General features: G+C 46.4%; 1 protein-coding gene across 1 annotated transcript; it reads right to left on the bottom strand.

The window, feature by feature from the left end:
• Nucleotides 1-1,041: 1,041 nt before the first annotated feature.
• On the bottom strand, nucleotides 1,042-17,049 carry GLMP (glycosylated lysosomal membrane protein). Its single transcript, XM_077327031.1, has 6 exons — nucleotides 16,890-17,049; nucleotides 11,673-11,930; nucleotides 8,815-9,012; nucleotides 6,659-6,877; nucleotides 4,381-4,658; nucleotides 1,042-3,013 (listed from the first exon to the last, which is right to left on the bottom strand). Exons 1-6 carry the CDS (start codon nucleotides 16,974-16,976, stop codon nucleotides 2,845-2,847), a joined length of 1,209 nt encoding a protein of 402 aa, XP_077183146.1. The 5' UTR covers nucleotides 16,977-17,049; the 3' UTR covers nucleotides 1,042-2,844.
• Nucleotides 17,050-22,819: the final 5,770 nt, after the last annotated feature.

Genomic DNA, 22,819 nt, shown 5'->3' with positions numbered 1-22,819 from the left:
CTTCCCTTTGCCCTTTAGGCATCTTAGGAAAGAGTTCCTCACCAATGGGTTCATGATTTTAGAGAACTCCTGAGTCCCTCCCCCTCCCCCCCACAACAGTTAGTTTGCATAAACTTCAGCAGGGAAAATAATCCTTGATTGCTTTGATTGTACTTTTCTTAAAACACCACCCAAAAAGTGCTTAGACTGCAACCAACTACCAGGAACGTTAAGCATGGGGTTCAACTCATCGCCAGCTTGGTGTAGGGTTAGGGTTAGGAGTGCAGACTTCTGACCTGGTCAACCGAGTTTGATTCCCCGCTCCTCCACATGCAACCACCTGGGTGACCTTGGGCTCACCACAGCACTGATAAAGCTGTTCTGACTGAGCAGTAATATCAGGGCTCTCTCAGCCTCACCCACCTCACAGGGTGTCTGTTGTGGGGAGAGGAATGGGAAGGCGACTGTAAGCCTCTTTGAGACTCCTTCAGGTAGAGAAAAATGGCATATAAGAACCAACTCTTATTCTTCTTCTAAATAATAAACTGGGCTGGGTAGCTCCTAGGAAATAACAAAAGCCACAAAACCAGGCCCCATAGACTCCCATCACTCTTTTGCGACATTTAATAAGGTTGCCAGCCTCCAGCTGGTGCCTAAGAATCTCCTGCTATTACAACTGATCTCCAGAAGGCCAAGAGCGGTTCCTCTGAATAAAATGGCTGCTTTGCACTGGCAGGGGCTCATGGGAATTGTAGTCCATGGACATCTGGAGAGCCACACTTTGGCCATGCCTACCTACCCTGCTGTGGTCGCTTCCCCGTAAGCCTCACTCTCTGCAGGCTGCATTTCCCGCCCCCCCCCCCCCAAAAAAAAAAAACTCCAGGAAATTCCCCACCAAGACCTGGCAACCTTAAAGCTTAATCTACACTGGAGGGGGAGATATTTCCATATTGTTCGCTTGTCACACTATTCCTCACAGGCCTCAGACTTACCTAGGTAACCGTTCACTTCCATTAATTCGCACATTAGAAACTCTGACACACAGCAAGTGAACACAAGCAGTATGGAAAAAAATAAACTTCTTTAATTGGTCCAAGACAAATGAACATAGGAGAGAGGATAACCTAGAAACCTGCTCCCTCCACAAACCACAGAAAGGAAAAGCATTAGTTTGCCTACAGAACTGCAAAATAAAAACCGCAAGTACATCCCTCCTGAAAGGCACAGTCAAAGAAAGGAAAAGAAAAGTGTTCCTACTGCTCAGTTGAACTCCACAACAATCGGAGCTTCATCAAGTACTTTCCGGAAACCTAGCCCCCAAAGGTCCCCAAATACTCTTTAGTTTGGAAACTGGAAGTAGGGCTAGCAAATGTTGTGCTGACAAGGACCCTGCAAAGAACCAAGATGGCTGGGGAATCTTCTTTTGGGTCAGGGCCTGTGAAAAATGCCCATCTGCTAGCATCTGGCACCAGTGTCTCAAAGGTCCTCCAATGAGGCACACTGATAGGTATCCCACTGGGAGAGAAACAAAATGGCTGACAGTAGCCCTCAACAAACTCAATTTTACCTGGCCCCCAACAAGGCTTGAAAGGTTTAACCCTAATCCAGCCATCCTCTGTTCAGGAGACCAGGAGGAAAGCCAGGAGATCAGGAACAAGCCAGCCCTGTAGAGGGAGGAAGGGAATCAATAACTTATTGATATACCAGTATATGGGGGGAGGGAAGCTAACCTCTACAAGTAAGAAGGTGCATGAGTTTTAAACAGTGCAATTTTGTTTCTCTATAGAGGCCAGCAGCAGCTTGTAAACACCAGAACTAGTAGTAAGCCTTTTCTATTTAAAAAAAAATTAAAAGCCAATTTCCACTACCTGATTAAGGTTCCTGTGCTTCAGACAGCTATACGTGTAGAGAAGGATTCAAAGGATTTTAAGCGTAAAGTCCTTCATATCTATAATGCCTAAAGGGAGAAGGGCTTCATTTCTTAGAGACACGGGAGTCTCAGTTGGACAAACTGGCAGCAGTATCAAAAACATTAGCAATTCTGCATGAATGTAACCCTGGCATTAACTAGAGTTTTGTTGTAAAGGCAAAGCCAAAATTGTTTGGAGGGGAGGGTACAGTGGAGGTCTGAAGGCTGATTGAAAATATGTCCCAAAGCTAACAAGAAGGCCAATTTCCAAACCAGCTTTTGTTAAGTATGAGTCAAAAATGGGGGGACCCCCCCAAGCAACCCCCCGCAAGTTGTATCATGTTAACATTTTCAGCTGAATGTCTATGTGAACTGGGAAGAGAAGCCCCCAAATCCGACTTTCCTTACACCCCAAAACTTCGTGGGGGATATGGGAGAAAGTAAAGTAAATTCAACTCATCCAGTTTACGTAATTTAAAACACAAAACAAAAATCAAACCACAACGATGGGTTCGTGACAGCTACATGTAGGACCAGAGTCTCAGTGGAACTGAAAACGGTGCCCCCATGTATCCTAGAGGAATACGTTGAGTGGTGTATCCCTTCAGGTGTTCCTTGAGCACTTAGAAATGAATGTTTTTAAGAAGTGGTCACTTGAAGCAGCTGAACTGTTTGTTGTCTTCCTTCACAATAAGCTATGTGGCAGCATGAGAAAGCAAGCCTCCGCCCCCAAGGTAGCACCGTAATGTTCAAGAATACCAAAGATTATTACATCAGAACGTCCACTCTGAGATCCTGATTTAGAGATCAGTTATGCCACCATGAGGCAACCCTGTAGCAGATGTAAACAACATCGCCCCAGCAGCAGCATTCCTTTGGAAGAAACACCAGAAAACATTCGAGGTTAGTTTGGTCACACAGCCTGGGACAACCACTGGCCTCTGGTTTCACAGCCATCAGTTGATCGGCTCGTATTCAGAGTACCGTTTCTTCTTTGTGACTAGTGCAGTGATGCTCCCTACAACCAGCAGCACCACTGGAGTCCCTAAGCCAACTGCTAGGATGGCAATCACTAAGGTGGAAAAAGCATCCTTGGGTGGTTCACCAAATCCAATCAACGCAGACCTACAAGAGACAGCAGGTGTTGGGGGAAGACAATGAGAAAGCACTCATTAGTGACGATCAGCTTGTAGCTCTTGCTCCCTTCCCCAAACTCCCCCCACTGCCAAAATATATCACAGAACCTCTTGTTTTTCTTAAATAATGAGGATTTTCAGGGGAGGGTGCTGTTGTCACCGGTGTTACCGGTGGAGCCAGAGCACTTCTCTTTTAAATGGTCCTAAAAACAATATCATCTTGTAGTGATATTTTAAGGAGGTTCTTTGAATTGCAACCTTCCATTTTTTTAAAAGTCCTGTCTTTTGTCCCTTTCCTCATGGAGATACGGAAAAAGGCATATTTCCATGAGTGTGAGGAAAGGCGTTAGAAACTTTCTACAAAGCTGGCAATTCAGAGAACCTGTATAAATAATTATTACAACACTACAGTGAGATGTTGATATTTTAGGGCTGTTTTTAAGAAGCCCTGAATTCAGTCGTCTTCAAGGCAAGGAGGGAATGCTTTAAGGGTGACAACCGTCCAATAATTGAAAAATGGGCTGCAGGGGTGTGGGACAAAGAACTGACAAGAAATGTTACGCATAAGGAAAAGCCAAATCAGAATTGACTTCCAGAAAAACATTGGAGAAAAAGTTGTCTCAAAACAGCAAAAAAAAAAAGAGAAGAGAAGAGGAAGAGAAGAGGAAGAGAAGAGAAGAGAAGAGAAGAGAAGAGAAGAGAAGAGAAGAGAAGAGAAGAGAAGAGAAGAGAAGAGAAGAGGAAACAAAAAATCCTTCAAAGTGAAATCAATAGGCAGAAAATGCATGTGGAAAACAGGAAATAAAGCAATGCATTATGGGTCCAGAATTGACACAAAAATCCATGCAGAAAAACACTTTCATTTCTTCTAACTGTGGAGTGGCAAGAACGGGCAGGCTGCCCTCTACAAATATGCTCTTGGTCAGAGGATTCAATTTCCTTGCTATCTCTCTTGTCCCTGACCACTTTCCATACATTCTGATGCTTGTAGGGATACCCATTTCTCTCGCCAAACTACCCTGCTTCCAGACCCACTTCTGCTTAAACCTTCTTTCCATCTTCCCATCATCTTACTATCACAAACAACACACTTTGTCCCTCCTACCACCATGAACTCTCCCCACCCCCACCAAAACCACCTGAACATACATACAGAACTCAGAATCCTGCGCTTCCTGAAAAGAACCTGGATTTCGATTAACATTCTATTGCTAACTACCTAGTCTGAGCAGTTACCTACAATTGAAAGCCTTCCGTGAGATCACACCAAATCCATGGAACAGTGATGGACTGAACAGGTACTTTTTAAGCTTATTTGAGACAGACACACAAAACAATTCAAAGATGCCCTCTCACCAGCTCAAGTAGCGTCTCGCTTCGTAGGCCTCGCTGTCCTCACCACCAAATGAAATATTGATGGCAGCTACTCCATGGTGACGCTCAAGCTCTTCCCCAAAGTAGGCGTGGGCTATGCTAGCCAGGGGAACCGTGCAGTTTGTCGTCTGCAGAGGATAATACTGGCAGTGGATGGTGTCCGACCGCTCAGGATGCTGGGCGCTGTACGCAGTTGTCTTCCACTGGAAGAAGCTGGACTTGGTGCTCTGGTTGTGGGGCACAGAAACCAGCTGCGCCATCTGCTCCGAGAGTGAGGTGAAAAAAAGGGGGGTAGATGTCAAGTTGGACAGGAGAAATATGGTGGGAGGCTGCCATGTCAACTTTTTAAGAACTCTCTTTAAAAGAGGTGGGTAGCCATGTTGGTCTGAAGTAACTGAACAAAATGGGAGTCCAAAGGCACCTTTAAGTCCCACAAAGTTGTATTCAAGGTGCAAGCTTTTGTGTGCATGCAGACTTCCTCAGACAATCGCCTTGTTGGTCTTAAAGGTGCCTTTGGACTCACATTTTGTTCTACTCTTTCAAAGGCCAGTGAGTTTTTCTGAAAGCTTTCTTGCTTTTGAAAATCCTTTGCTATGCCTTCAGTTGACAAGTTCTTCCAAAGGAAGTTTTAGACATTGTAAAATAATTGTGGGGATTAGGGAGAAGACTCCTGAGGCAACAGCTCTGCTTCAGGGGGTGGGTAGTGATGTATCTGTTGCAGAGCTAGGGTTTTTTGTTTATTTGTTCTACCTAGATCTATAACATGGCCAGCCCTAACCTCTTTTTCTTTACTTGTTTGTCTCACAGATGCCAAGGGCACATGCTCCCTAAAAGCGGTGATGGTACCACTTTACTCTGCTCTGGTTAGACCTCATTTAGAATACTGTGTTCAATTTTGAGTACCACAATTGAAGAAGGGTGTATACAAACTGGAGTGTGTCCAGAGGAGGGCTACAAAGATGGTGAGGGGTTTGGAGACCCAAACATATGAGGAAAGGTTGGGGGAGCTTGGTCTGTTTAGCCTGGAGACAAGACGACTAAGAGGTGATGTGATAACCATCTTCAAATACTTGAAGGGCTGACATATAGAAGATGGAGCAGAGTTGTTTTCTGTTGCCCCAAAGGGTCGGACCAGAACCAATGGGTTGAAATTAATTCAAAAGAATTTTTGGCTAAACATCCCGAAGAAGCCCGAGAGTTAGAGCGGTTCCTCAGTGGAACAGGCATCCTCAGGAGGTGGTGGGTTCTCCTTCCTTGGTAGTCTTTAAACAGAGGCTAGATCTGACAGAAATGCTGATTCTGTGAACTCATGCAGATTGTAAGTGGGTGGGCGGAAGGGACTGTGCCTGAGCTCAGCTCTTGTGGCTCTTTCTTGCATGCCCAGGAAAATGCCAATCACCACTTTTGGGGTCAAAAGGCAAATTTCCACCAGACTAGATTGACTAAGGATTCTGAATTGGTTGGGGGGGGGGGCATCATCTGGGCATGGAATTGGGGTCACTGTGGGTGGGCAGGTAGTTGTGAATTTCCTGCATTGAATCTATGTATGCAAAGGATACCATCCTTACTCAACTAGATCAGGGGTCCCCAACAGGCTGCCCATGGGTGCCATGGCATGGCCTTAATGCGCATCAGGTTGCATGCCCTGAATTCAGACAAAATCCTGTCAGCCAGGCTCTACTGAAATGCAGCACAAAAAACACCCTATTAGAAACTCCAGATAACTTTGCAATGGCTCCGCCCTGTGCCCCCCCCCCCGCAAGTTAAGTTCCAGACAAGGGATGAGGCTTATTTGGAAGTCATTATGCCAAGCCCCGAAAGAGCCTCTTGTGGCGCAGAGTGGTAAGGCAGCCGTCTGAAAGCTTTGCCCATAAGGCTGGGAGTTCAATCCCAGCAGCCGGCTCAAGGTTGACTCAGCCTTCCATCCTTCCGAGGTCGGTAAAATGAGTACCCAGCTTGCTGGGGGGTAAACGGTAATGACTGGGGAAGGCACTGGCAAACCACCCCGTATTGAGTCTGCCATGAAAACGCTAGAGGGCGTCACCCCAAGGGTCAGACATGACTCGGTGCTTGCACAGGGGATACCTTTACCTTTATGCCAAGCCCCAAGTGCTGCACCCCGGAAGCCCACTTTCATAAGCCCACCTCCATGCATGTGCAACCAAGACTATGGCTAAAGGCACTCGACAGATGTTTAAAAGGGTGTCTTAGTGGGTGTCCCAGCTCTTGAAAGAATTCCAGCAACAGGCCTACGCTGTACCTCAAAGATAGTCGGGGTATACTCGTCGTCAATGGAGCGGAAGGATTCCAGCTGCTTGTGCTCCACTCCGTATTCCACGGTGACCATCTCCAGGGCAAAGCGGGAGTGGTTGCCCCGTGGAGGCACCCCGCTCATGACAAAGCGGACCTTGGAGCAGTTGGCCGTGTGGAGGAGGCGGGGGAGGGGGGCATCCCGGCTGCTCTCCTCATACGCCGTCACCTGAAGCCATGTTGGAAGAAAATCTGGCCAGTTACTTCCCCACTTATTTCTCGGCTTCTGCTGCTAGCTGTGAAAGAGGGGTGCGGGGTTATCCTGGGGTAGAGTCAGGCCAACCACAGGAAACTCCTGCCACCCCAACTCCCAAAATTCCTCCAATTCCGGTCCAATGATTCAGGCTTAACAGGAATAGATACTTCTCTCTTTTCAGCTCCTCTGCCTCCACTTTCCCCTGACCTGCCCGTCCTCCTTCCTGCTCTCCTGGTATGTTAGAAACACTCAGCCCCTCGTATGAGCTCTTGGTTTTAAAAACTCAATATGCAAATGCTAGTTGCGTTGTGGACTACAACAGAGGAGTAAACAAGGAGTGTGGGGAGAGGGTCATTGGGGCTGACAAAACAGATGTCGGCCTACCACGCAGGGTTGCCAACTGCAGCTTGGGAAACGCCTGGAGATTTGGGGCTGGTACCTGAAGAGGGGAGAGAGTTCAACAGGGATGTGATGTCACTAGGATGACGAAGAAACTTTACTGTTTCTCTTTCAGAGAAACTGATTTCCATAGTCTAGAATGAACTCCAGGCCTGGCCTTGAGGCTGGTAACCTCAAGGTTTAGTATGCTTTGGGCTGATCCTGCGTTGAGCAGGGGGTTGGACCATATGGCCTGTATGGCCCCTTCCAACTCTATGATTCTATGATTCTAACCCTCCTACCATATGTTTCTGCAGCGGTGACAACCTATGTCACCAGCAGTGTTTCGAAGTTAGCTCTTAAGTGTCTTCAAAACAAAACCCCCTCTCCTTTAAATTCAAAGTTCTAGTTTCTTTGAAGAAAATAACTGTAGAGATTTTTTTTTCTGTGGGCTCTCTCGCTTTCCTTAATCCTTCATAATTCCACCGATGAGCCATCTTTTGTGTGGGGGATTTTATGGGTATTGTTTTATCATTTTATTGTAAACCGCTGCGAGTCTTGGAGAGCAGCGGTATACAAATCAAATAATAAACTAATAAACAAACACTTTTTTCATATTGCTGCAGGCAGAAGAGGTCATTTCCCACAACGGAAGCTGACAAATCCAGCACTTGGTATCAGGGTTGCCAACCTCCAGGCAGGGCCTAGAGAGCTCCTCAAATTACATCTCATTTCCGGGCCACAGAGATCCATCCCCATGGAGAAAATAGCTGTTTTGGAGGGTAGACTGTGGTATTCCAACCGACTAGCATCCCTCCCATCCTCAAGCCTCCCCCCTCCCAAATATCCAAGAAATTCCCAACATGGAGTTGGCGACCCTACTGGGTACCACTGCAAGTACAAAACAGCATACAGTGATATATGCATGAAAATGTATTTGGCGTCTACAAAGCAGCCCCGGACACTGAATTGCTCTGCTTGTTAATCAACAGAAACCCTACTCAGGCATCTGGCTGTGGAGATCCAACCATCTCTGGCCCATTTTTACATCCCTAAGGGCTAGACTAAGAGCCAAGATTCCCGGGATTGTAGATATGGGGCCTACGCCAATTACCAAGTACACAGAATCCTGTCTGGATCCAAAGTCAGAGGAAACTCAGCTGCCTTCAGGGTTCCCCCAGACAAAGAATGCCCATCTCCCACACATCACCCAGAACTGACATGGTCTATGAAAAATTCTGTGATTTGCAAAAACAGATGGTGTTACCTAGGTGCACAGCACTTCCTATCCCACCTGTCTACCATGAAATTCAGAACAGGGAGAAGCACGTGGTCTGCCACCCATTTTATCCTCACAGCAGCCTGAGAGGTAGGTTTGCCTGTGAGAGGCAGTGAGAGAGACAGTGAGTGACACAATGGCCCCTTCAAAGTCAAACCTGCCCTTTGCCCTCAAAGGAGTTGCTGAGTTTATAGCTGCCCTCTGGACCAGATCCACTAGCTCCTCCCCCTCTCCCTGTGGCCCTGCGATTTACCTGGAAGGATATACTGCCATTCCCAAAGGCTTCATGGGGGCTCGAGGAAACACCCTGAAATGTGGCTGTCAGCGTGGTCTTGTTCATCTTATTGCCAAGGCTTTCCCAGGTAAAATTGGCCAAATTATAGGTGGGGTAGAAGTCATCCACAGGGACCTTTAAGAGGTCTGACGTGTTGGCACCATTGTACTCAAACACCTAGAAATGCACACATTAGAAACGTATGAGTGTATAGCCTTTCCCACATTGGCCTAGCTGCTTTGACTCAAGGCAGCCATTAAAATGAATGAATGAATGAATGAATGAATGAATGAATGAATGAATGAATGAATGAATGAATGAATGAATGAATGAAAAGGCCTTTTTACCTCAGGCAGGAGCACCTTTATAATTATGTAATAAATTTTTATAACTAGGGTCTTCGAGGCAGCAAGTAGGTAGCATTTTAAATAAAATAACTCGAGAAAAAGAAAAACACATAAGCATACAACATCAAGAACAGGGAGGAGGCCAATAAAAGTTATTGGAAATATATGTCAAATCAAACAAAAAAGTCTTCACCCCCTGACAACACAGTGAGACAGATTAAGAAGAAGGGTTGGTTCTTATATGCCACTTTTCTCTACCTGAAGGAGTCTCAAAGTGCCTTACAGTCACCTTCCCTTTCCTCTCCCCACAACAGACACCCTGTGAGGGAGGTGAGGCTCCCTGATATTACTTAGTCAAAACAGCTCTATCACGACTGTGACTAGCCCAAGGTCACCCAGCTGGCTGCATATAGAGGACCAGGGAATCAAACCTGGCTCGCCAGATTAGAAGTCGGCATGCCTAACCAACTACATCAAGTGGCTCTCAGTTATTGGGAATATGCCAAATCAAACAAAAAAGTCTTCACCCCCTGACAGAAGGCACCAACGTGGTGAGACAGACTAATCTCCCTGGAGAAGGAGTTCCAAAGCTGGGTTGTCAGCTTAGCGGTGCCACTCAAGGCAGGGCCTTGGCAGGTGACAGGATAAAACAGGAATTATTATCATTATCATTATTATTATCATTATTATTTAGATTTCTAGCCTGCAGCTCTCGGAGACCGGCTTGCAGCGGGTTACATAAAAATCCAAACAATACAATAAAACCCCATAAAATCCCATTAAACCCATTATCAAATGCAGTAAAACTTCCACCATATGGGAGAGGTTCATATGGGGGGAGGCGATCCCTAACAGTTGTTGGCCCCATGGCTTTAAACGTCAACCCCAGCACCTTGAACTGAGTCTGCCAGAAAATGCACAAGCTCAGACTTTGACGCAATTCACAAGTCTGAAATGCTATCCTTTGACCCCCACATTCTGCACACAGAGGCATATCCAGAGGATCACAAAGCTGCTGGTTGGGGCGATGGCTCTTGCAGTGTTGCAAAAGAGAACAAAGACCCAGAATGACCTGTGAGCCAGAATACCCCTGGTTCAAATCTCCCATCAATCCTGAGGAAGTCTGATGCAAACTGCTTTCTCCAACCCAGCCTCCCAGTCAATCCAATCAGCAAGATACTGATAGTCATACAGGGCTTCCATACATGGCCGGTTGTAAGGATAACAGATAAACATGGTGATACAATTGTGCAGGTCCTACTCAGTATGGTGGGATAAGAAGCTCCAAGAACCCTGGTAGTGAGTCTGATAACCTCTGGGAGACTTATGCAAAGTATCAAAGCACCAAGACACTTCTGTACAGATAAGTGTGTAATTCTGTGCACACTCATCCAAAATTGAACTGAACTTAGAATGTTATTTTAATGGGGGATGTTTACTAATTATGATGTTATGGGTCTGTACTGTGAAACTGTAAACTGCCGCAAGCTAGTTTCCTGAGAGCTGCGGTCATATAAATCCAATCCTAAATAAATAAAAATAAAGCCAAACTTGGGTAAATATGCACAGATCCGATGTAAGAAGCCGTCCCCTGATGCAAGAGCCTCTTTGATCAAAGGAATGGGTTTGTGTGACTCAGCTTCGATCGATACGAGAAATACAGTTCAAAAGATTGCATTCTCTCTCCAGCCTCAGAGTTCTAAGCAGGAAATAGGGACAAAACCTTCTGGGGTTAAGAGCTGTGGTCTCAGTAGCTCTCGTTTCAGAAACTAAGCACTGATTTTCACTGAAACCACCCCCTATCATTAACCTATCATCACATGCAATTTTCCTCTTCCTGTGCATGAAAGATTTTCTGAGGTGGCAACCCAATGCAATTTTCCAAGGTTGCCAACTTCCAGATGTGGCCTGGAGATACCCTAGAAATACAACTGTTCTTCAGACAACAGATCAGCTCCCCTTGCAGCTTTAGAGGGTGGGCTCTACAGCATTATACCCTGCTGACTTTTCACCCCTTCCAAGCCCTGCCTTCCCCATGCTCCACCCACAAACCTCCAAGAATTTCCAGACTCATTGCTGGCAGCCAGTTTTTTTTTCTGGCTCCTGCCTGAGCTTTTGGAATCCAGAATGGAAAGGAGGCTGCATGGGATGGAAGAAAATAGGAGCTGTGGATCCCTTCCCTACTGTCCACTAAAGCCATGAGTTCATCCCAGTTACTCATGTGCCCTCAGTGTTGTCATAGGCCAAAATTTATGTCTGTGAGCTTGGCAACCCCTTCCTGCACCATACTGGGAGCAAAGCCTTATTTTGGAAACAGAAAATAAATGGCATGACTTCAAAATACTGTGCATTCCCACCTTCTCCTCATGGCAGACATTTTGTGAATGGCCCTACCCCCAGGGCAACCATTTTGTGACAGCACCCACCAACCTCTCAACAGTCTTGCAAGTTCAACAGGTTAGCAAGCCCCTGACTCTGTACAAAACGCACCTTGGTGAAGATCACTGCTGTGGAATACAAGACGCTACTGGTAGGTTCAATCTGGATGGCTCCAGATGGAGAAGGAGATAACAGCTTGGTCCAGTTCACGTGGAGGGTGCTGCTGGGACTTCCTGTGTACACCAACAGCACCGTGGGTGCCCCAATAGTGCTCCACACATAATGGATTGTATCGTTGTGGCCCACAGCCCGGACGTGCAAGAGGTTGTCAGAGGTGCTGTTTGAACCAGGGTTGTATTCTAGAGAGACCTGAAAAGGACAATTCATGCCAAAGGTTTACTAAGTTGCAACAGGACAAACTCCAGTTATAAAGTAACAAGGCAGCATCAGGTTAGTTATATTGACTCCTCTTTGAAATGGGTTACAGAAAACAGTTTTGATGAAAACAGGACATGGGTGGTAGTGTATCTAGAGCAGCCTTTCTCAACCTCTCCACCATTGAGAAAGCCCTGAAACATTCTTCAGGCTTTGAGAAACCCCAGAAGTGGCACGATTGTGCAGAATATGGTTGGGAAGCCTAGCTGTGTACATGACCACCTAGGGCACCTCCCCTTTCCACCCACTACAGGAGCATCATTGGTCCCTGGGTGGGTTGTCATGACCTTTTCATACCATTAAAGGTCATCTGTCATATCACCCAATAAATGTTTAACAAACATTAAGATTTATTTCCTATTCAGGGCCATCAAGAAACCCCAGGGTTTCATGAAACCCTAGTTGAGAATCCCTGGTCTAGAGGTACATAAACTTCTCACCCCTTTGACTACCCCTGCTGTAGAATGTGAACAAACTGCGGGCCTCAAGACGCTGGCAGGGGCTCATGGGATGTGTAGTCCATGGACATCTGGAGGCCCGCAGTTTGACTACCCCTGCCCTACAATATTTAGAGCCTCCTTTTGAAATATTAAAATAGTAATTTTATATTTTCTTCATGACATTAACAATTAAATTCAACAATACTATAAAAATATGTAATGTCTACCTCCACAACAGGCAGAAACCAGCTGTTTTCAGTCCAATGGGACCAAACATCTTAAAACACAAGCAGAGCAACACAGGTTGCTCTGAAGCAGCAGAACAGACTGAGTTTAGGGGCACTTTTAAAACCAACAAAGTTTTATTCCGGTTATAAGCTTCAGAACACAAAAGCTTATACCTTGAATAAACTTTGTTGTCACTGGACTCAAACTTTGCTCTTAAAACAGTTTTAAAAGCCCTGCCGGCTTTCCAATCTTTATGATGCTGTCTTTGTGGTAAAGATCTAAGAGAATACACAGACTTATAAGGCCAGAGAAGATCACTCAAGTATCCAGGTGCTAAGCTATTTTGGGCTTTGAAAAAAATAGTAAAGCAGCATATAAGGACCAACTTTTCTTCTTCAAATCAATACCGGCACCCTGAACAATGTCAGGAAACATTCTAAGTGAATGAATACTATCTGAGCAATACGTTCTTTGTGGCAGTTTCTCTCATCTGCTGTATTTTTATTTTAGAAAGAAATAAGAGGGGCCAAAGGGAACATTATAAAGGTTTCTAAAATTACATGTGGCATGAAGAATGCATGTATAGTTCCCCCCCACACACACACCTAGAACAATAGAGCATCCAATTAAATTGGATAGGCAGAAGCTTCAGGCCAAGGAAAGAAACACAGAGAAAAAACAGAAATGTAGAACTGGATGGCACCTCAACGTTCATCTAGTCCAACCCCTTGCACAATGCAAGACATTCACAGCTACCTCCTCCCCCCTCCCCACACTCCCAATGGCTCCTCCTTTATGCTCAGAGAAAATCGACAAACCTCCAAGATCTGAGCGAGTCTTGCCTGGAGGAAAAATCCTTCTTGGCCCCAGTGTGCTGACTGGCATTACCCTGGACATAAAAGAAAGGGCCACAAGAGCTCATCCCTTTCCACTCTTGTCTCACAACCTGTCTGAGTTCACAGAACCAGCCTTGCTGTCAGATGGCCATCCAGGCTTGCAAACCTCCCAAAAAGGAGAAAGTACTTCACACATTCTGACTACAATGAATCCTGCAAACTGCAGTGATCACTGCAGGGGTAGTCAAACTGCGGCCCTCCAGATGTGCATGAACTACAATTCCCAGAAGCGAATGCTGGCAGGGGCTTCTGGGAATTGTAGTTCATGCACATCTGGAGGGCCGCAGTTTGACTACCCCTGGATCACTGGCTTCTCCGGCATTAAAATAATAATAAGAGTTGGTTCTTATATGCCGCTTTTCTCTATCCAAAGGGGGCTCAAAGTGACTTACAGTCACCTTCCCTTTCCTCTCCCCATCAGACACGCTGTGAAGTGGGTGAGGCTGAGACAGCCCTGATATTCCTGCTTGCTCAGAACAGCTTTATCAGTCCCGTGGTGAGCCCAAGGTTACCCAGCTGGCTGCATGTGGGGGAGTGCAGAATCAAACCGGGCATGCTAGATTAGAAATCTGCCAGATTAGAAATCTGTACTCCTAACCACTACACCAAATTGTCTACACTACACCAAAGACATGTGGAGAAATTCATATTATAAACCCATCTGCTTGTGAATTGTTCCTAAGATCCGTACATCACCTAGCCCAAACCCAGGCATAATTCCCTTGCACGTTTTGATTTGAGGGTTAGATGTATTCTCCTAACCACCACCCAAGAACTTTTATTTCCTGACTACCACCCATTTCACCACAAGAGCATCAAGACACATTTTTCTGAAATGTGTCCTGAGCATGTGCAGATTATCTTCCTGGAGTGTAACCATGCCTCCAAAATTAGGGACACAGCTTCCAGACCCTAAGGTAAGGTATAAAAGTCCGAGCAGCTGGCATTTGGAATGTTTAAAAAACAGGAACAAAGCAGGGGTACACTCAAAAGACAAGCTGAAATGACTTCTGAGCACTGAGAGATTTACAAGCTTTGTTGGTTTTAATACATCAAAGGCCCTGGAGACAAAGCAAGCTAGTTGAAACCCCGCCCTCTTACATTTCCAAGAAAAATGCCCACATCAGCTTTTCTACTTCTTCCTCTGAGAAAAACAAAACTGACATACTGCAGAGATTAAACAAGAACTGATTGCCCTTTGCCACATCACCTAGAGAATTTTTTTCTTGGGCAGGATGCTTTAAAAACAAAGCCCCATACCACTGGGTTTCAACTACACAGGGAACAAGCATATTTAATTTACTCTTGCTAGGTGCCTTAGAGCAGGGGTAGTCAACCTGTGGTCCTCCAGATGTACATGGATTACAATTCCCATGAGCCCCTGCCAGCAAATGCTGGCAGGGGCTCATGGGAACTGTAGTCTATGGACATCTGGAGGACCACAGGTTGACTACCCCTGCCTTAAAGGAAGAAGCCAGAAAAGAAAACACTAGAACAACCCTGGTGGATCAGCTAGACCAGTATCTCTCCCATCCTAGAGCCAACTCGATGCCTCCAGGTACCCCCAATCAGAACCCCCCTAAATAATGCCTTGTCCCAATTGTTTGCCCCATCATTTAGTATTCAGGGGCATATTTCTTCTGAACATGGAGGCTCCCCATTCAGCCATCATAGCCAATAACTGTTGATAGATTAAAACAAAAAAGCCACCCAAATTCATGGCCGTTCACCTCTCATGGCAGTCCATTTCCAAGTTAAAAAGGTGTACTTTGTGAAGATAAAGCCAACTGGTAATTCTGGGTTAAAGGTGGGACTTTGCCCTTCTGCCCTCTGCCTGTCCTCTCAAGCATGGAAGCATCTTGGGGCAACATCATCTTTGAAGAAGAGCATTTGGCCGTCTCTGTTTGCAGACCAGAGAAAAGCATATATATACCATTCTGAACTACACTGCATTATGTTAGTCATAGTTACACTCATTGACCGCAATATAACTATGACATCTTCTATGAGCTCTTTGGTCCAACAACTGTTCCCTTGTACCTTGCCAAATCGGGACAGGGGGGTTGCATTTCAAGCAGACTTCAAAGTCACAGTGCCAAAACCCCTTTGGTGAGCCCCTAGTTCAGGGCTAGTCAACCTGTGGTCCTCCAGATGTCCATGGGCTACAATTCCCATGAGCCCCTGCCAGCATTTACATTCGTGGGAATTGTAGTCCATGGACATCTGGAGGACTACAGGTTGACTACCCCTGCTAGTTGGCATATAGGAGGCCCGCCTAAGACCAGAGGATATATAGAACTATGCTGGATTTGGGCTAAACTCCAGATCCTTAGCAGAAACCCGGCTCAGGCTGCCTTGTCAGGCTGAACGCTCATGGAAGAAACGGAGAGAAAGAGAAAGCAAATGTTTTATCCGGGCCTGACAGAGAAGCCCACAGCTTGTAGAGTTCTAAAGGGGAACATGGGTTTCTGGCAGACTTAACTGGCCTAAATGAAGGATTGTGAAATTCCTGGAGATTTGGGGGTTGAAACTAGGGTGGGGCTTAGCAGGGCTACAACGCCCCCCCCCCCCCAAAGCAGCAATTTTCTCCAGGGGAACTGATCTCTGTAATCTGGAATGGCCAGAGATTTCCAAGCCCCACTTAGAGGCTGGGACCCCTAATTAGCCTGGGGGGGGGGGAAGGGAGGCACCAGAGTTTATCACAGAGGGTGGGTGGGGAGAGAAGCAACTCCTGCTGAGAACAAAAAAGGGCGCAAAAGAGGATCCCTCATCATGGGAAAGAACCTCTTGCAAGAACCCAGAATTACCAGTCTCATATCGCTGATGGGATTAGGCTTGGCGGGTAGCAGGGTGGAAAACTGGCTCTGGGACACACCGGGATTGTAAACCAGGGCTGTTTATGCACAGCCTCTCCCTTCGCCTTTGACCACGCCGCCTCTCTTACTTCCATCCACTTCGGTCTCCCTTCCTCTTTCTTTCTTTACATTCACTTCCTTCAAGCGTCCAGGAGCGGGCCTACTATTGCACAGCGACCGTTCCCGTGAGCTCGCCATCCGGCCTCAACAGAAAAAAAAGTCGTGTGTGCCTCTGATCATACACAGAGCGCCTTTTTCCCTCTGCAGTCCCCAAGGATCTAGAGACAAGCTCCCCAGGCCGGACAGCAGAGCAGCCGGGCAAATGCATACCCCCCCAGCACCATTTTGTTTTTGTTTTTAAGCATTAGGCACACAACAGGCTGTAGCTAAAATTATAACCCAATTAACCTTTTTAAAAGATAGATATTTAAAGGGCGCGCGGGGTGTATTAGCCGCAGGTGCGCCCGACCCTACCTGCCGCCTGTAACCCGCCGGATCCCCCGCCAAGGTTCCCACCAGCCACAGGAGAGGCAGAGAAGCCCAGCTGCTCCCAGCCAGCATGTTGATTCAATGCGGCGAGCCTTCGCCCGGCCACATGATTCAGCAGCTGATCGGCCCGGTGCGGTCTTAAAAGGGCAAGGGACTTAAAGGGGCCGCGGCATGCAGAAAGTGCAGAAACTCCATATTTGGGGTAGAGCCAAAGTATTCGGATTCTCTTGAATCTTTCCGGGCTGGAGAAGGCAGTTTGCAAAGCGTAGCTCGGCTGCTGCAGCAAAATACTGGCCAAAAATCTTGCGACGCCTTAAGGAGCCGAGAATGCCTCTGCGCATGTCTAGAGTGCCTGGAATACGGCAGGCGGCCTTTTTTCCTCCTACAACAGTTGCCTGTGGACGAACAGACGTTCTATAGCAGGGGCAGTCAAACTGCGGCCCTCCAGATGTCCGTGGACTACAATTCCCATGAGCCCCTGCCAGCCTTCGCTGGCAGGGGCTCATGGAAATTGTAGTCCATTGGCATTTGGAGGGCCGCAGTTTGACTACCCCTGTTCTATAGGGACGGTTTCCCCCAGGGTCGGCACCTTTTTCCGACTGGCTTCCTTCCAGCCTGGGTCCCCAGGGGGTGAAAGTGGTTTGCATGCAGAAAGTCCCAGGTTCGGCCCCCGGAGGCATATAATGAAAGGAGCAGCTACATAAAGTGCCTTTCACTCATTCCTGAGCAATTGTCCCACCACTACCCTCAACATACTTATGTGGCCTTAGTGATGTATAGCAGTGGTCCCCAACCTTTTTATCACCGGGGACCGATCAACGCTTGACAATTTTACTGATGCCGGGGGGGGGGGGATGTCTTTTGCCGAGGGACGTCACCACTGTCCCCTGAGCCCTTGCTCCACTTGCTTTCCCACTGGCGCCCCTGACTTCCCGCCCGCCCACTGGGGGGCGCTGCCAGCAGCAGCTGCACAGTGGCACACCCAGGGGGAGAACCAGCCATGGCGGCCACTGGAGAGCACCAAAGGTGAGCTGGCGGCAGGTGGCAGGGCAGCCCCCAAGGAAGCAGCCGGGGAGGAGGAGCCGCAGCCTGGTACCGACTGATCCATGGACTGGTACCAGTCCCTGGACTGGGGGTTGGGGACCACTGATGTATAGTACTTTTGTCCAACTTCAGTTGTTGCCTTAGATCTAGCTGGCCTGATCCATGCCTTAATTACATCTAGACTACTGAAATGTGCTCTCCTTGGGGCTACCCTTGAAGAGTAGCCTTTTTAACAGCCACAGCTAGTGCAGAATGTTGCGGCTAGAGTGTGGTCAGGGCCAGGAGCATGTGACTCTGTTATCACTGACTGACCTGTCTGGACAACAATTTCACTTATCAAACACTGGAAGAACCTAATACTTATCAACAGGCAAGAGCTGTTGAATAGAAGGAGGTAGAGGCCCTGGATGGGAGTGACCATGTTCTCCTAGAATTCCTTTGGAGATGAGGGGCCAAGAACATTTGTAGTCAGACATGTATGTTAGACTTTTTTAGGGCAGTCTTTGATAGTCACAGACATGGGGAGAGTCATCCTGTGGAGAAAAGCACTCTGTGTATGATCAGAGATGCATGCTTCTTTTTCTCTGTATGGCCCCTTCCAACTCTATGATTCTGAGTTCAGTGTCCTATTTCACACAGTGGCCCTGGAGGACCAAACATCAGGGTGTAGAGCTTTTCCCCTGATGTTGCCTCCTGGCACTGGGTTTCAGAGGTTGATTGCCTCTGGATGTGGAGGTTCCCTTTACTTACCACTAAGTAACTACTGATGGATTGAATTACTCTGATTCCCTTTTAACCTGCTATATGTTCTACGTGAACTGCCCTGAGCCTCAGGGGAGGGCAGTATACAAATGTAATAAATGTAAATGTAATAATTAATAAATGGCCATCGCTACATCCATTGACAGTGAATCCCACAATTTATTCACTCATTGAGTAAAGTCATCTTTTCTTTTATCCCTCCTGAATTCATTGCCTAAGTATTAACTTTATTGGATGTTGCCTAATTCTAGTGTTACAGGAAATCTGGAAAAGGTCTCTCTGTCCACTTTCTCCACCCTGGGCAGTTTTATAATCTTTAAAATGAAATCTCTAAAATTAAAAGTCCCAGGTTTCAGTTTTTCCTTTCTGGAAAGACTTTTTCCCTTCCCTGAATCATCTCCATTGCCCTCTTGTGCACTTTCTGCAACTCTTCGGGAACCAGGGGACAATACTGTAAAAGAAATTAATGCAATTTATAAAGGAAAGCCTTCAACAAGAATAAAAGGGGCAAGAATAAAAGGGGAGGTGTCACTCATGTGATCTTGGGTGTGGAGAAAAGACAGGGGCTATAAATATGCATGACGGCTACTAATTCCAGCTGGAACAAGGGAGAGAGCATAGTGCCTGCATTTTGTGTTGTTGCCACCAACCCTGAGTCGAGGTTTCAAGACAAGAGACATTCAGAGCTAGTTTGCCATTGTCTGCCTCTGCATCATGATCCTAATGTTCCTTGAAGGTCTCCCATCCAAATACTGGCCAGGCTCAGCCTTCCTACACTTCTGAAAACTGATGATCACGGCAAGCCTGGATCTGCATGTAGAAATAGTTTATGCCCTTGTGCAGGATATCAGTTTTAGGTGAAGACACCCTCCTTCCTGCAGCTATCCCCTGCTCCCCTAAAGAAGATGAAGAGTTGGCTTTTATACCATGCTTTGCACTGCCAAAGGAGTCTCAAAGTAGCTTGCAATCACCTTTCCCTTCCTCTCCCCACAACAGATAGCTTGTAAAGAAGGTGGGGCTGAGAGAACCCTGAGAGAACTGTGATTGGCCTAGGATTACCCAGCGGGCTGCCTATGGAGGAGGAGTGGGGAATCAAACCTAGTTCCCCTTATTAGAGTCTGTCACTCATAACCGAGCTGACTTAAGTACTTGCACATTTGTTGAGGTCCTCATCAGAGACCCAACATCACCAGTCTTCTTTGATCATCAGCCCAACTGTTTATATTGGGTGCCTCTGACAGAATCACATGGCATCTACCATGTGGCGTCTAGCAACACCGTTACGGGTGCCTGCCATGTGTTTTTAGAAAGTGGGTAAGATCAAGTGGAGCTTTGGCCTGACACACCTTCTGACTGGCTGTGGCAATTTTTAAAATAATTGCTTTGACAGCTGCCACCACCACAGCACAAGAATCCTCATTGTGTGAATAAAGTAAGTTGTGGCAGCCACAGCTGTTTTGCAGATGCCGTTTTGTGGCTGCATCCACTGTGCTTTGCCAGAATTCCAGTGGTGGTGCCCAAAGCTTCAACAAGGTTGGGGACCCCTGGTCTATGACTTGTGTCAGAAATGTAGAAACTGCAGGTTATGTTTTGGTTCAGAAATTGTTAATAGGCAGTATGGTGTAGTGGTTAAGAGCAGCTGCCTGTAATCTGCAGAACCAGATTTGATTCTCCACTTCTCCACATGCAGCCAGCTGGGTGAGCTTGGGCCAGTCTGGGTTCCCCCAGAACTCTGTTGACCCCACTTACCTCACAGGTTGCCTGTTGTGGGAGAGGAAAGAAAAGGTGTTTGTAAGCCATTTTGAGAGTCCTCTGGCTAGTGAAAAGTAAGGTGTAAACACCAACTCTCCTTCTTTATGCTGTCTTCATTCAATTTCTGCACTCTTCTGAGCTCAAAGCAAATAGATGCATCATGATTTGTGTGCTTGCAAAAATCCATTCAGTGTCCAAGAGGTATGGTGGCATACTTAAGTCTACCAGATGCAGCTGAAGAAGCGGACTCTAGCCCAGAGCTGAACTGGTGGATGGAAGTGGAGGCTTACCAATGTTTAATGTTTAACCAGAATGTGTCTTGTTCAAAAACAAGCTCTCCTTCTTTCAGTGAAGCTCCCATCACAAGTCGATAAACCTAATCTTAAGGCATTCTTGATGGGGTAGGAGTGCTGTCCCCTTGCCTCACCTCAACTTTTAAACTTGTGACACAAGAGGCTCATTGAAATCGTGAGAGCCCATTTTATAACCAGACTCCAATAACTAGAAAAGAATTTGTGCTTTAGAGGTGGACATAAGTAGACCATCACCCTTTTTAGGTTGGGCCACACTACAAATAATGTGAAATCCCATGGCATTAGGCTCAATTTACACACTATGCCAACAGGCCCTTATGTATGCAAGTTTGCACTTGTGCAGAATCTAGACGGAAGTTCACGTAAAAAAATATTGCTGAACGAGTGCAAAGTCTCTTGGCCAAGTGCCGTTTGGCACACTGGGGCCATGTTTAAAGTGGGTCTTGGTTTTCCATTGTTTCCTTCTCGTAATAAAGGCTTCATCTCTGTGCCTCGTTCCCTCAGCCTTAAAAGAAGAAAAGAGCACTTCCATTCCACTGGCAGCATTTTTAGTTGGTCCCCAAGCTGATTATAGTTCAATACATCAGCATATCTTTTCAGAGAGACTGGAGGAAATGTGTGAACCATCATTATCGACAGAGGCCCTGCCTAATTCTTCAGCCCCATTTCCCAAAAAACAAAATGCATTCCTGCAGCCCAGTTTCCAATTATTATTCTTCCCTCTGCCAGTCAACTAAGGCTACATTCCCTTTCTTCACTATCACAGAGTTAAGATTATTTGCAACTAGGTTACCTTGGACACACAGAAGACAAATGCAGCAAGGGCTCAATATCCAACCATGTATGGATGCAACCTCATTCTTTGGCCCACCCTTTCTCAACTATGTTACCACTGAGAACCCACTGAAACATTCAAACATGGGCTTTGGACTATGGGTTTCTGTGACGGCTGAACTAATGATAGAACCTACTAATGACAGACAAACAATCAAGGCAGACAGAAACCTAACAGCACCCAAGCATCTCCAAGCCACCCTGTTGGGAGCTAAAAACCAGATCTTGGGTTGTGAGATATCGTCTGCAGAAACAGTAGCTTGGCATGGCATCATCCTTGCTGTCCTGTTTACAATTATCACAGGACTTTCAGTTTTAAAGAGTGCCTTGTGACCTCTCCTGCTGCTCTGGCAGGAATCACAGAATCATAGAATTGGAAGGGGCCGCACAGGCCATCTAGTCCAACCCCCTGCTCAATGCAGGATCAGCCCAAAGCATCCTAAAACATCCATGAGAAGTGTGTATCCAACCTTTGCTTGAAGACTGCCAGTGAGGGACTGCCAGTGAGGAGACCACTCTCATTTCTGACTTGCACCACAAACCAACGCAGTGATCCCTGATATGGTGCCCAGGAATGCCAATACATTTCAGTTTACTCAATGGGGAAATTGTAGAGTTTCAAACGGAATTCTATGATTCTAATGATTTTGTTGTAAAACTATTTCTACATTGTACGTAAAGCCCTGAGACCTTTTTGGATAGGGGCGGCCTATATAATAAATAGATGCTTCAAAAAAAAGGAGAGGAGCATTACCGTTGTATCTGCAGAAAAGGTGTACATTTGGAAACAACGGTCTCCATCAGAGGAGGAGACTGGCTTAAGAACTTCCTGACATTTTGTGCAATCTTTGAATGTTTGGCCCTTGGGCTTAGATTGGCCCTGCATAGTCAACAGCAGCCTTTTGGTTGTGGCACCCACTATCTGTTCTCAAAATCCCAGCAGTGTCCACAGGTTAAACAAAGTCAGGGACCCCTATGATAATGTGTGAAAAGGACCAAGCAACATGTGGATAAATGAACCAAGTATTTGCAGACAAGTGTATCATATGGACAACCAAGGACTAAACATAACCCCCTGCCCGAGGGACTGCAGTCTCTTTTGCAAACCTGGATTTACTGTTGTGTAACTGACAAAATGACCCTAACCACAGTTAGACAGATCACCCCAAGGAGAAAAAAAACATGTTGCAACTATGGGGTAACAATAAG

This window comes from Paroedura picta, chromosome 1 (assembly GCF_049243985.1).
Source record: "Paroedura picta isolate Pp20150507F chromosome 1, Ppicta_v3.0, whole genome shotgun sequence".
NCBI lineage: Eukaryota > Metazoa > Chordata > Lepidosauria > Squamata > Gekkonidae > Paroedura > Paroedura picta.
Note: the sequence above shows the minus strand (reverse complement) of the source record. Positions and strands in the feature narration are given on the sequence as shown.